The 13,274-nt window shown below is 41.3% G+C and overlaps 1 protein-coding gene across 13 annotated transcripts in view; it reads right to left on the bottom strand.

The window, feature by feature from the left end:
- The window catches only part of ANO4 (anoctamin 4), a 433,131-nt gene that overhangs the window by 145,986 nt on the left and 273,871 nt on the right, over positions 1-13,274 (bottom strand). For all 13 annotated transcript variants that reach the window (XM_018048154.1, XM_018048157.1, XM_018048156.1 and 10 more), the window contains one exon: positions 2,811-2,911. In XM_018048154.1, coding sequence (XP_017903643.1) covers positions 2,811-2,911 — 101 coding nt within the window. The remainder of the gene's footprint in view (positions 1-2,810; positions 2,912-13,274) is intronic.

Here is a 13,274-nt window from a genome sequence, read left to right as displayed (position 1 = left end):
CCCTGGCCCTCGTATATTGTTAATTAAAGAGGTAAACCAAGGAATCCCAGAAAAAAAATCTTTTTAAAAATCAGACTTATTAAGGGTCTGTTGTAGTTCTATGTACCTGCATATAAAAGTATTACAAATGCAAATTCTGAGTATAGTGTGAACGGAGAACACGTGCATTAGATACTTTTAAAAATGCAATCTCTTTCCATGGTTGGACTTCAACCAATGTGTATGTATGAATGAATAGTTTGCATGGATTTTGAACTAAGATATTAGAGAAAATGGGAAGTTTATACACCAAAACTTATTGTGCATATCTGTGAAAACTTGAACACATATCCCATGTTATAAAGAGGCAGATTATACAGACAATAGAAAAATCAGTGGTTGCCAGGGGTCTGGGCTTGGGGAGAGAAGGTATAGAGTAAAGGGGATTTCAAGGGTTGTGAAACTATTCTGCATGATACCACAATAAGGGATACATGGCACTGTGAATTGTCCAAACCCACAGAACTGTACAAGACAAGAAGTGAACCCTTAACTATGGACCACTAAAACAGACACCATCATCACATTACTAACCTACTGATAGTAACAATGTGCCAATACTTGTCCATCAGTTGTAACAAATAAACCACACTAATGCAAGGTATCAATAGTAAGGAAGCTGTAAGCGGGGTGAGAGGATGTCTGTGGGAACACTCTGTACTATCTATTCAATTTTCTATAAACCAAAAACTGCTCTAGAAACTGTCTATTTTAAAAACCTATATCCTTGGACACACAGGTATTTAGCAAAAGCAGGTTTCAGTGACCATTTCCCACAAGAAATCTATTCCTCAACTTCCTTTTAAATATCATAGAAACAAAAATTCAAAGAGACTAAACCTGGGATTCAGAAGTACAGTCTATAGGAAATAATAAAGGTAAGATTCCTGGAGGCATTTCAATGTCCAAACTGATGTTTGAACACTTTGTTGAACTGAAATGTCAGGACAATTCCTCTTTTGGAAATATATGCTGGATAAAAAGGTAATGTAAATTTTAAATGCACCAAGTTGTATCAAGTGAGGCTATGCTTAGGTAGAATCACATCAATATTAACAAGGCCAACTCATGGCCACTCGTTAACAGTATTTCCTCCTAAAATGTTGTCCTGCAGGAATTCCTTTCATGTAAAATTATTATTCACAGTTGTTATGGCTTTCATTTTATTGCCTGGATTGCATTCTCTGAATGCTGCATAAGAGAAGTGTTCATGTTGCTTGCAGGCGGCACTCTTCTGCTATTATGTAATGAGCACACAGAGGTGTTATCTATGATACAGCCAGTTTCCTTAGGTTTCACTACCTTACTATTATCGAAAGGTAGACCTTTTAAGCTCGTTGGCTTTAAGCTGTTGGTCTGATCTATGACTCTGTCTAAGCATATATTTATTTTCCCTTTGGTCCTTATGTATGACATAGCATTAATTCACACTGATAAATTACTGATTGTGCAAACAACTGTTGATGGAAACAAAATTGGTATTCCTTCTCTCTCACTGATTACATATATTACATAATTTACATATATATATAATTTTAAAAGTCCTTGGGTTCCAAGATTTTCTTTGTAACATATTAAAAACAAAAATAAGTGAAAAATTTAGAACTACTTTAGTCGCAATTCCTTTGAGAATTCTGCCTTAAGGAAAATACATGGTAGAAATCTCAGCCTCTATTTTGAATTTGTATTAGGATACAAAGACTAATAAACAAAGAAAATAAGATGCACCATAGAGATATATTACAGACTTATGAATGGAAATTGCCCTTCCCTAAATGTGTTCCTAGCATCTCTTCATTTCTAAGAATATAGATAGATCTTTGTCTCAATAACTTTCCACAGCTCATTAAGAGCTATACTTTAGAACTGGCCGTCTGCTTAATTTCTGCCCTCTGACTTGGTGGTATTGGCAAATGGTGAACCAAAAGTAGGAAGTATTTAGTTCTTTTGTCCCTTAAGAACTGTCCTTGGTACTATGCCTCTCCACTTCCTTTAAGAGATTCTATTATTTCTACATATCTTGGCATTCATAACTCAAAATTTAATACTTAATTTCATTTCTATCTAGCAAACAATCACTTTTTTTAATCAATAGGGAATATAAGAATATTCACTCTGAGATGGAGGAAAATTAATCCTTTAAAATAATTAAATTCATGCAAAGTACTTTATATTCCCCACTCCAGTGTTCTTGCCTGGAGAATCCCAGGGACGGGGGAGCCTCATGGGCTGCCGTCTATGGGGTTGCACAGAGTTGGACACAACTGAAGCGACTTAGCAGCAGCAGCAGCAGCAGGAATAAATATCAGTGGTTGTGGTTTGCACAGCATTTATGACTTGACTCTTAAAATGCAAAAATAGTTATTTAAAAAAATAAGGTCACGTTTCCCTGAAATTTCTTGAACTTGCCGCAATGGAAGTAAACTTTTTTTTCTGGAAGGGACCAGTCAGTAAAGACTTGTACCACTGATCCTGACGTTTGGCCATTCAAAGAAGCAGGGTTTTAAAAAGTGGCACTTTGGCAATGAAAATGCCACCTGGAAAATATTTCTTTCTCAACAGTCTATCCTTCTAAGGACTGCATTAGCCAGGCATTTTCACAAAAAGTCATGAAGTCATTATTAGCCATGAAGTTACTTATTGCATTTCCTAAACATTTAAAGGATTTTCTTCCTCTAACAGTGTTCCAGTCTGCATTTTGATTTTATTTGTTTCGATAGAGGAGTGCACTAGCAGCAGAGAGAGTCGGGGAGAAATACTTTTACACCTACCTGAAAGGCATTCTTACATTCATTTGTTCTGCATATCTTCCAAGCACTTCCCATGGGGCATGCAACTTCACAAAGATAATGTCACTATTTATTAGAGAGGACTGAAACAGAAAAAAGAAACTAAATTGAAAAGTATATCCAAGTCTCCTATGGTTTCAATTGAACTGGAACTTAAAACACATGAACTTGTACAGAGTGTAAGATCAGAGGGCATTTTTCAGCAATAAGCTGGGTCCTCATGTGTGCATATATCCATTCAATCAATATGTTACTGTGTGTCAGGCTCTAGAGAACCAGCAGGGAAGAAAAGAGATACAGATGGTATTTACATTCTGCAAATACACACATGCAAAAGAAGACAGGCAAAAACAAGTTAACAGGAGAAAGAGATTCAGGGAGTTGAGTGTTCTGAAGACAACACAGTCTTGGGAGAAAAGTTGGAGTGGGATACCCATTTCCTTGGACAAAGGGTCAAAAAAAAAAAGTCCTCTCTGAGGAGTGGACATGTGAGTTGGGATATAAAGGAGGAGCCAGTTGGGTAAAAAGCTGAATGTTCTGGGTGTAAAGCCCCTAGGCTGGGAAACAGCTTAGTATGTCCTATCGTGGAGGGGCAAGGAGGAGGGTGGAGGTGCTGGGGTGGATTAATCACAGAGACTGGCATGAGAAGAGGTTGGAAAGGTGAGCAGGAGCTAGTATGCAGTGGTTCACAGGCCACAACAACACAGTTAAACTTTATGCTAGGTACATGGGGAAGTCATTTTGATTTAGGTGTTCAAAGACCACTGTGGCTGCTGCATGGAAGACAAAGAATAAGGAGAGTCACAGTGAAACGGAGAGAGAGATGCTCTCAATCATTCAGGCAAAAGCAATAGTTGGTGGTGGTGGGGATAAAGGGAACTAAGAGATGTGTCTTAAATCTGGCCAGCATCAGCAAGGCTTTTTCAAAGGACTGTGCTCTTTGGCCCCAAACCTTTGCCTTCTTCGGGGCTTTTTATCAACACAGAACTTAGGGCGGTAAAACTAAGACTTCACACCCCATTAACTACCCAACAGGTTTTGGTCTGTGCCTCTGGCGGCAGGGACATCCCTTATTAGGAGATTTCCTTTAGAAGTCATTTCCCAGGGTGAGGGCTGAGTTGTGGAAGGATGTGGAAGAAAGATGAGAAACAGTTAAGCCAGAGCTTAATGAGCCAAATGACCAATTACTTATCCTTATCTTTTCACACAGGTTCATCCTGAACTGCATACCATTTAAGTGTTTATAGTTTAAGAAAATCAATTGAAAATTTCATAGTTTAAGATGTATTGGGCCTTTGTGGCTGAACTCTCCTTATAACAGTATCTATACACAAGTCAATATCTTTACACACCTGACAAAAAACCTCAACTTTATGCTCCAGCAGGGGTACATTTGCACTGTAGGGAATTGTTTTTACATTGCAGATTAAAGGCAACTGTAATTCATTTTTCGTATTTTCATTCAGGGTCTTCTTGCTGGGCTTATAAATATTGTATTTAAGGCCTAAGAACACCTCAAGATATTATGGAAAAGCAAACTGGTATCAACAACATTCTCAGAAACTTTGGTGATGCTGACTTTCCCATGGGGAGAAGGGCCAGGATCCAAGTGCACAATGGTGAAGGGGAACCCCTGATATTGGTTAGAAAAAAAATCAAATTTTCTGGCAGTTCAGGCTGAAATAAGGTTTTATCTTTCAGCGTAGGACAAGCAGACACCTATCTTTAAGCCCCCTGAGAACAAGGAAAGCTTCTGTTATTCATGGTTGAATCCTTGGCCCCAGAACAGTTCCTGCTATAGAAGGAGCTCTCAACCAATATTTGCCTGGTGGTGGTTTAATTGCTGTCGTGTCCGACTCTTGCGATCCCATGGACTGTAGCCCACCAGGCTCCTCTGTCCATGGGATTCTCCAGGCAAGAATACTGGAGTAGGTTGCCATTTTCTTCTCCAGGGGATTGCCCCAACCCAGGGGTTGAATCTGGGTCTCCTGCATTGCAAGCAGATTCTTTACCAACTGAGCCAGCAGGGAAGCCCTGGTGAAATGTGAACAGTTCGTCCTGGCCCAGGTAAAAATTGGGAACCCTGGTGGCTCAGAGGTTAAAGCGTCTGCCTACAATGCGGGAGACCTGGGTTCGATCCCTGGGTCAGGAAGATCCCCTGGAGAAGGAAATGGCAACCCACTCCAGTACTCTTGCCTGGAGAATCCCATGGACGGAGGAGCCTGGTGGGCTACAGTCCATGGGGTCACAAAGAGTCGAACACGACTGAGCGACTTGACTTAACTTATGAAGCAGGAAGTGATGAAAATGAGGTGACTCTTGGAGCCCACGTAGCTGTTGTTTGCAAACGAGGTACTCACCCAGGGAACAAACACACCAGCAACCACTTAAATGCTGAGTTCTCTTCACAAACTTCTTACTGTTTAGTAACCCACTACTTCCCTACACTGAGTGCTCACAGCCATGTAGCCAGGTAGAGAGTGAATGAGCTCATGGGTGGCAATGTCTGTGTAAGAACATGTAGAAACACAGCTCGCACACACTCTGAGATAGTCTCAAAGATAATCAGTTGAACCTCCCTGTGCTTTGGAAAAGAATGCCACTTGTTTTTCCATATATACTAGTTTTCCAAGTTAAAAAGCAGAAGACATACTATATATCCTAAAAATGGGCCTTTTTGTTTATACTAAAGATACACTTCAGTATCTGAAGTGTAATGGCTCTGCACTCTCAATACAGGGGGCCCAGGTTTGATCCCTGGTCAGGCAAGTAGAGCCCACAAGCTGCAACTAAAGGCTTCATATGCTTCAGCTAAAGATCATGCATGCCACAACTAAGACCTGGCACAGCCAAATAAAATTTTAAAAAAGAAAAAAAGGAAAGATACGCTTTAGAGTCTGGGAAGGTTTTGCAGTTTCCTCACTTGGGAGGTTTCATGGTGATACTAGGAATTCTTTAAATTTGCCTAGTTTTCTGACAAGGTTCTCACTTCCTGTTGTTTCTTCTCTATCTTCTCATGAGAGGAAGAGTAAAATTGTGGAAAATAAAGAAGACAAAATGGCCATAGGACTGATTCACAGAATCAACCAAACCTTGATTTAGAGAATGAAATCTTAGAATACACTCTTCACAGAATTACTGTGATTGCCAGTTTTACAGAAAATATACAATCTACCTCAAGAATAATCATTTTGTAGATCTCCCATGAATATACGAACACACTAGGGAGGATACAATACTATATCCAATTCAGGGCATATTCTAAGTGCCATACTTCTGTGTGTGAAAAAGCCAAGTTCATTATCTGAACACATACTGAGTCAACTAAAATTCTAATGTGGGATTTCAACCATTTTCTGCATAAATGAACAACTGCTTTGAGTCACTCAGTATGATTTTTAAAAAACTCCATTTTCTTATTATTTCAATTATAACAATGATTATAAAGCCTGTTATATTTATTTTATAGCATCACTTTATTATATCTAGTGCTATATAATTTTATAAGCACTTTTACACATTACCTCCTTTTATTCTCAAACTTGTAAGAGAGGCTTTACTTTCTTAAAAAAGGAAAGAGACTAAGTAATTCACCCACAGCTAAACTGAAAGTTTATTTCACTCAAATCTGAGTCCCCACCCACATCCCTTGACTCTGTCCATTTTATCTGATAAACTCTGAGGTTTAAATAAATCCATGGCTTTTACATGCACTGAAGACACATAATCTCTGAATTCTTTATTAGTTTACACAAAGAGGGGAAATTAAGCTGTATTTAAGATTATCTTGATAATCTTGAGAAAAGTGTTAACTGAATCCCCTTGAGTGATGATGGGTGTCTATCCATGAGTTCTGTGTGTGGAGGGGTCTGCGTGTGTGCATGCCTGGGTCTATGTGAGTATGGGGCTTATGATTTTCTGTTTTTAAGGAGAAACTGAACTTCGGCTCAGAAAAATAAATGTGAAACATGACTGCTAATTATATGGCTCATACATCACTCTTTTTCTCGAGTACTGAATGATTATACTACTGGGTCTAAATAGGTTTTCCTTCTTATTAAATAATCCTTTCCACATAAATTCAAGTGTGCAAGTACCAAAATGAAGAGAAATGAAAATGATTTTTTGAAACAGAGTTGTTTCATTCATATACTACAATAAAAACCCCTTAGGTTAGAACGTTGGGGAGAAGAAAAATGACCATTTAGAGGAGTTTGAAAAATCTCCTTAGAAGAATGACTGGAGAAATTAAAAAGTACCATGGAAAACACCTGGAATAGAAAAAGATAAGAGCCACAGAAAACTTTCCTTCTTTCTTGTTCATTCAACAAAAACATATTTAACATGATCTATGTATAGATTCTGGGAATGCAAAGATATATAAACTGTGGTCTTTGCCTTGAAGGTTAGATAAGGTAGCCATAAGGAAAAAAATAAAAAGCATGCCATTATCTAAGCCAAGCAATCCACCTTTTAAAAATGCGCAAATGTACACATCTCTTTATCTCATGACCCCCAAAACAATGGCTGAAGAGAGGACACTAATGGAGAAAAGGTTTGGGAGTGGGGGCATGGAGGTACATCACAAACTTACTTTAGGACATATTAAGTTCTTTACACCCATGAAAAGACATCTTGTGGGTGGATAAATGAGCCCAGACCAAACTGTGTCTGGAGCTTAGGGGAGCAGTCTGAGTCAGAGATACAAAATAAATATGGCCAGGAGACAGACAATGTTTAAATCCATGGGATTGGATAAGGTCAATTCTGAAGAGAATACAGGGACAGAGCCACGTGGGTAGCTGCAACACAGAGGTTAGATAGGGATGCAGACTCTGAGGTTCAACTGCAGATATTCACGTATCTACCTCTTACCAGCTCTGTGATCCTGGCCAAGCTACTGAACCTCTCTGTGCTTCAGTCTGTTAACTGTAAAATGGGAAATGACAGCAACAGCTATCAGTTGAGTTGTATTCAGTTCAGTCGCTCAGTCGTGTCCAACTCTTTGAGACCCCATGAACTGCAGCACGCCAGGCCTCCCTGTCCATCACCAACTCCCGGAGTTCACTCAGACTCATGTCCATCGAGTCAGTGACGCCATCCAGCCATCTCATCCTCTGTCGTCCCCTTCTCCTCCTGCTCCCAATCCCTCCCAGCATCAGAGTCTTTTCCAATAAGTCAACTCTTCGTATGAGGTGGCCAAAGTACTGGAGTTTCAGCTTCAGCATCAGTCCTTCCAATGAACACCCAGGACTGATCTCCGTTAGGATGGACTGGTTGGATCTCCTTGCAGTCCAAGTGACTCTCAAGAGTCTTCTCCAACACCATAGTTCAAAACTATCAATTCTTCGGTGCTTAGCTTTCTTCACAGTCCAATTCTCACATCCATACATGACCACTGGAAAAACCATAGCCTTGACTAGACGGACCTTTGTTGATAAAGTTATGTCTCTGCTTTATTTTAAAAATATAAATTTATTTTAATAGGAGGTTAATTAGTTTAAAATATTGTATTGGTTTTGTCATACATCAACATGAATCCACCACAGGTATACACGTGTTCCCCATCCTGAACCCTCCCCCCCTCCCTCCCCATACCATCCCTCTGGGTCGTCCCAGTGCATCAGCCCCAAGCATCCAGTATCATGCATCAAATCTGGTCTGGCGATTCATTTCATATATGATATTATACATGTTTCAATGCCTTTCTCCCAAATCATCCCACCCTCTTCCTCTCCCACAGAGTCCAGACTGTTCTATACATCTGTGTCTCTTTTGCTGGCTCGCATACAGGGTTATCATTACCATCTTTCTCAATTCCACATATATGCGTTAGTATACTGTATTGGTGTTTTTCTTTCTGGGTTACTTCACTTTGTATAATAGGCTCCAGTTTCATCCATCTCATTAGAACTGATTCAAATGTATTCTTTTAAATGGCTGAGTAATACTCCATTGTGTATATGTACCACAGCTTTCTTATCCATTCATCTGCTGATGGACATCTAGGTTGCTTCCATGTCCTGGCTATTATAAACAGTGCTGCAAAGAACATTGGGGTACACATGTCTCTTTCAATTCTGGTTTCCTCGGTGTGTATGCCCAGCAGTGGGAGGCTATCTAGGTTGGTCATAATTTTCCTTTCAAGGAGTAAGCATCTTTTAATTTCGTGGCTGCAATCACCATCTGCAGTGATTTTGGAGCCCCAAAAAATAAAGTCTGACACTGTTTCCACTGTTTCCCCATCTATTTGCCATGAAGTGATGGGACCAGATGCCATGATCTTAGTTTTCTAAATGTTGAGTTTGTATTAAATGGCATAAAACAGGTGAGGTACTCATAGTACATCTGAAAACATGTTAGCATTATCTCCAAGAAGGGCCGTAGCACACTGGGGGTGGGGGGGGGAGGGGGGAAGAACACAGCACTACTGGTTACCTAGTTACAATTGTGAATGTGACAAATAAGAAACTACCATCTGAAAAGGTCTTTCCAGGCTTTGACTACAAGTCTAAACCAGAAGAAATTCTGAAAGTCAAGTTCCCAATGCCCATCTCCTTTCCCTCCACAGTCCCTACATATTCCTCCAAGGACACCCATTTATTCATTCATCAGACATTCACTGAATGACTACTACATATCAGTAATAAAGACTGTCGGGAGAAATAACAATAACTTCAGATATGCAGATGAGACCACCCTTATGGCAGAAAGTGAAGAAGAACTAAAGAGCCTCTTGATGAAAGTGAAAGAGGAGAGTGAAAAAGTTAACTTAAAACTCAACATTCAGAAAACTGAAATCATGGCATCCGGGCCCATCATTTCATGGCAAATAGATGGGGAAACAGTGGAACCAGTGACAGACTTTATTTTGGGGGGCTCCAAAATCACTGTGGATGGTGACTGCAGCCATGAAATTAAAAGACGCTTGTTCCTTGGAAGAAAAGCTATGACCAACCTAGACAACATATTAAAAAGCAGAGATCTTTACCAACAAAGGTCTGTCTAGTCAAAGCTATGGTTTTTCCAGTAGTCACGTATGGATGTGAGAGTTGGACTATAAAGAAACCTGAGCACCAAAGAATTGATGCTTTTGAACTGTGGTGTTGGAGAAGACTCTTGAGAGTCCCTTTGGACTGCAAGGAGATCCAACCAGTCCATTAGGAAATTAGTCCTGAATATTCATTGGAAGGACTGATGCTGAAGCTGAAACTCCAATACTTTGGCCACCTGATGCAAACAGCTGACTCATTTGAAAATACCCTGATGCTGGGAAAGATTGAAGGCAGGACGAGAAGGGGATGACAGAGGATGAGATGGTTGGATGGCATCACTGACTCAATGGACATGAGTTTGAGTAAGCTCTGGGAGTTGGTGATGGACAGGGAGGCCTGGCGTGCTACAGTCCATGGGGTTGCAAAGAGTCAGACATGACTGAGCGACTGAACTGAACTGGCATATAAGGTTCTCTGCCAGGTGGTTAGATGTATTACAGTCATCCAAATTTACAGTCTGGAGACAGACATTAAACAACAAATAAACATATGAGTTAAAATTACGAAAAGTTGTAAAAAAGATAAGAATATAGTGCTGCGGGCCAGAAGAAGTGGGATACTTGCTTTAGTTGCTTTAGATCAGCTGTTTGATCCCTGCAGGTATAACAGCCAACCTCAGATTCAAAAGGTGAGAAGGATGCCAGTCATGGGAGAAGCCAAGTGAAACGCATTCCAAGCAGAGAGGACAGCAAGTATGAAGAGCAGAGACAACACCAGGAACCAAAGCCTCCAGTGACTGGACACTGTAAAGTGTGAGACAGGGAGAATACCTGATCACAGGGCTGAAGAGGAGAGCTGGGGACAGACCCTGCCAGGCCAGGTTCAATGCTGTTAGGAGTCTGGATTTTATTTTCTAAGGTCAATGCAAAGTTACCAATGGGTTAAAGGCAGAGAGGTAATGGCATCACTTGTTTCAGAAAATATACCCTGGGGGCTTCCTTGGTGGTCCAATGGCTAAGATTCTGGACACTTATGAAGGGAATCTAGGTTTGATCCTTGGTTAGGAAACTAAATGCCACAACTAAAAAGTGTGCCGGCTGCAGCTAAAGATCCTGCATGTCACAACTACAGAACCCACATGTTTCAATAAAGACTGAAGATCCTGCGTGCCACAACTAAGACCCAAGGCAGCCAAATAAATAAATATTTTTAAAAAATAAAACACAATCTGAGTAACCCGTGGGGAATTCCTACAGGGACCACAGGGCTGAAAAGTTCACTAGGACAGTTACTTCAGGAGGCCAGATGAGACAAGATGGTGGCTGGAACCAGAATGTGGGCATGACTACAGGGGAGAAATGGACAGATTTGAGATTTACCTGGAGGTAAATTTGGGATTGGTCCAGTGAGAGTGAGAAAAAATCCAGTGTCTTAGAATCCTGTGCAGGTTGCTTTGCCCAGGAAACTGGGATGGTTACTACTATGCACTGATACAGGGGACAGTCAGGGAGAAGAAGGTTGATGATTTTGGGATACGTATGCTTGAAGTACCTGGGTGATAGCTACATAGAAGGTTGAAGCCGGCAAATGGAATCAGGAGTCTGGCTCTCAGAGGGTCGGACTTACTGAGAATCACAGGTATGTAGCTGATATTTAAAAGCACAGAACTTGATGAGATCACCAAAGGAAAGAGTGGAGGAAAGTGGGAAGGACCAAGTCTCAGGGCACACTAACACTTAAGAGGTTTGGAAGAGGAGAAGGCAACCATCAAAGAGGTCAGAAGGAGCCATCAGAGAAGGAGGTGGGAAACAAAGAGAGGGACAAAGCAGAAGCCAGGAGAAGTGGGATGAAGTGACGAGCAGCACTGGATAAGCCAGGGGCAGCTTAGGTCACCCTTCCAGCAGATGCTGGGCTACTGCATGGGGGTGACCTTGACCAGCGGTGCTCCTGGCCGCAGCCTTGCTGCTGCAGCCGCCTCCCCTTCACCCGCTTGCCCTGCCCATGGCTGGGTCCTGATTCTGATGCTTAGCTGAGGGGGATCTCTGCTCTCACAGTGTCCAGCTTGTTCCTTGAAGGGAAGCTGGGAACATCCATGTTCCAGCTGGTTCTCCTGAGCCACAGCTGTGATCGAGGCAGGCACACAGGAACTACGCCATGTCCCTCTTCCAGCACACCTCTGTACCACACAGCACACCCCAACTAGTGAACAAAGCCCACAACTCCCCTGGTCCACGCTGTCGAGAGCTGCCAGCTATCTGAGAACATCTCATCAAGGGATGAGAAGCGGCTCTGTACTCCGGGTTCTGAGGCTGTGGTTTTCCTACACTTCCTCCATGGATTCCCAGGTGCTGAACACCCCTGGCAATGTCTCAGGTTTCCCCAGATGGACACGCAGCAGGGACCTCCCACTCTCTCTCCCTCACGACATACACATATCTCTGATTTCAAAGAAAAATCTCACTGCAATTGTGAGTTTTGTTTGACCCTATGATGCTTGTCTGAATGAGATCATGATCATGGACAGAGTCATACATGGAGGATATGTGTGCATGCAGAAGAAATGGGCTAGACCTCACGTCTGCCATAGAAACCTTACCCTGGGAAATTTTTATCAATCTATTTTCATTTCAGGTCCGTTTTCGCTGATTGGGTTCTAATGAAACAGGATGGTGGCCCTTTTTATAAGGTAGCAGGAGAAAGGAAAGCAGTTTTAAAGGATTAGGTTAATCATTTCTTCATCAAATATTTATTGCATGTTTATTAACCACTTGCCTTGTGCTGGGGAAGGGTCATTTATGTTATCATAAGGCAACTGGCTTTGGGCTACACAAAAATGAGATCATTCCTGCCCCTGAGATGCTAATATCTAAGCCACAGAGATAAAAACTATATGTGAAATTTGGTAGAATTACACAAGAGCTAAATGATGATATGCAACCTTTCTTTGGGCACTGAAGAGAAATAGAATGGAGCAAGCATATAGTGTAATTGTTAAAAGTCCCAGCTTTGGAGTTAGGGGTCAAGCAGTGCCAGACCTGCTAATAGTAGCTGGTGACCTTGAATAAGGTATTTAATCTCTGTAAGCCTCAATTCTCTCATCTGTGAAACGGGAACAATAGCAGCACTTATTTCAGAGTTCTTCTGAGGACTATAGGGTTTAAGGGATGCAAAGTACTTAGCTATTTCCTTATGCACATAAAATACACTTTAAATGGTAAGAAGGAAGGCTTGTGAATTATTAAAGTGAAAGTGTTAGTTGCTCAGCTAAGTCCCACTCTTTGCAACCCCAGGGAGTGTAGCCCATCAGGCTCCTCCGTCCATGGAATTCTCTAGGCAAGAATACTAAAGTGGATACCCATTTCCTTCTCCAGGGAATCTTCCCGACCCAGGGACTGAACCCAGATCTTCTGTACTGTGGGCAGATTCATTAGAGCATTTGAAAATATGTTTT

The sequence above is a fragment of the Capra hircus genome, chromosome 5 (assembly GCF_001704415.2).
Source record: "Capra hircus breed San Clemente chromosome 5, ASM170441v1, whole genome shotgun sequence".
Taxonomy (NCBI): domain Eukaryota; kingdom Metazoa; phylum Chordata; class Mammalia; order Artiodactyla; family Bovidae; genus Capra; species Capra hircus.
This window is presented reverse-complemented; position numbering and strand designations above follow the sequence as displayed.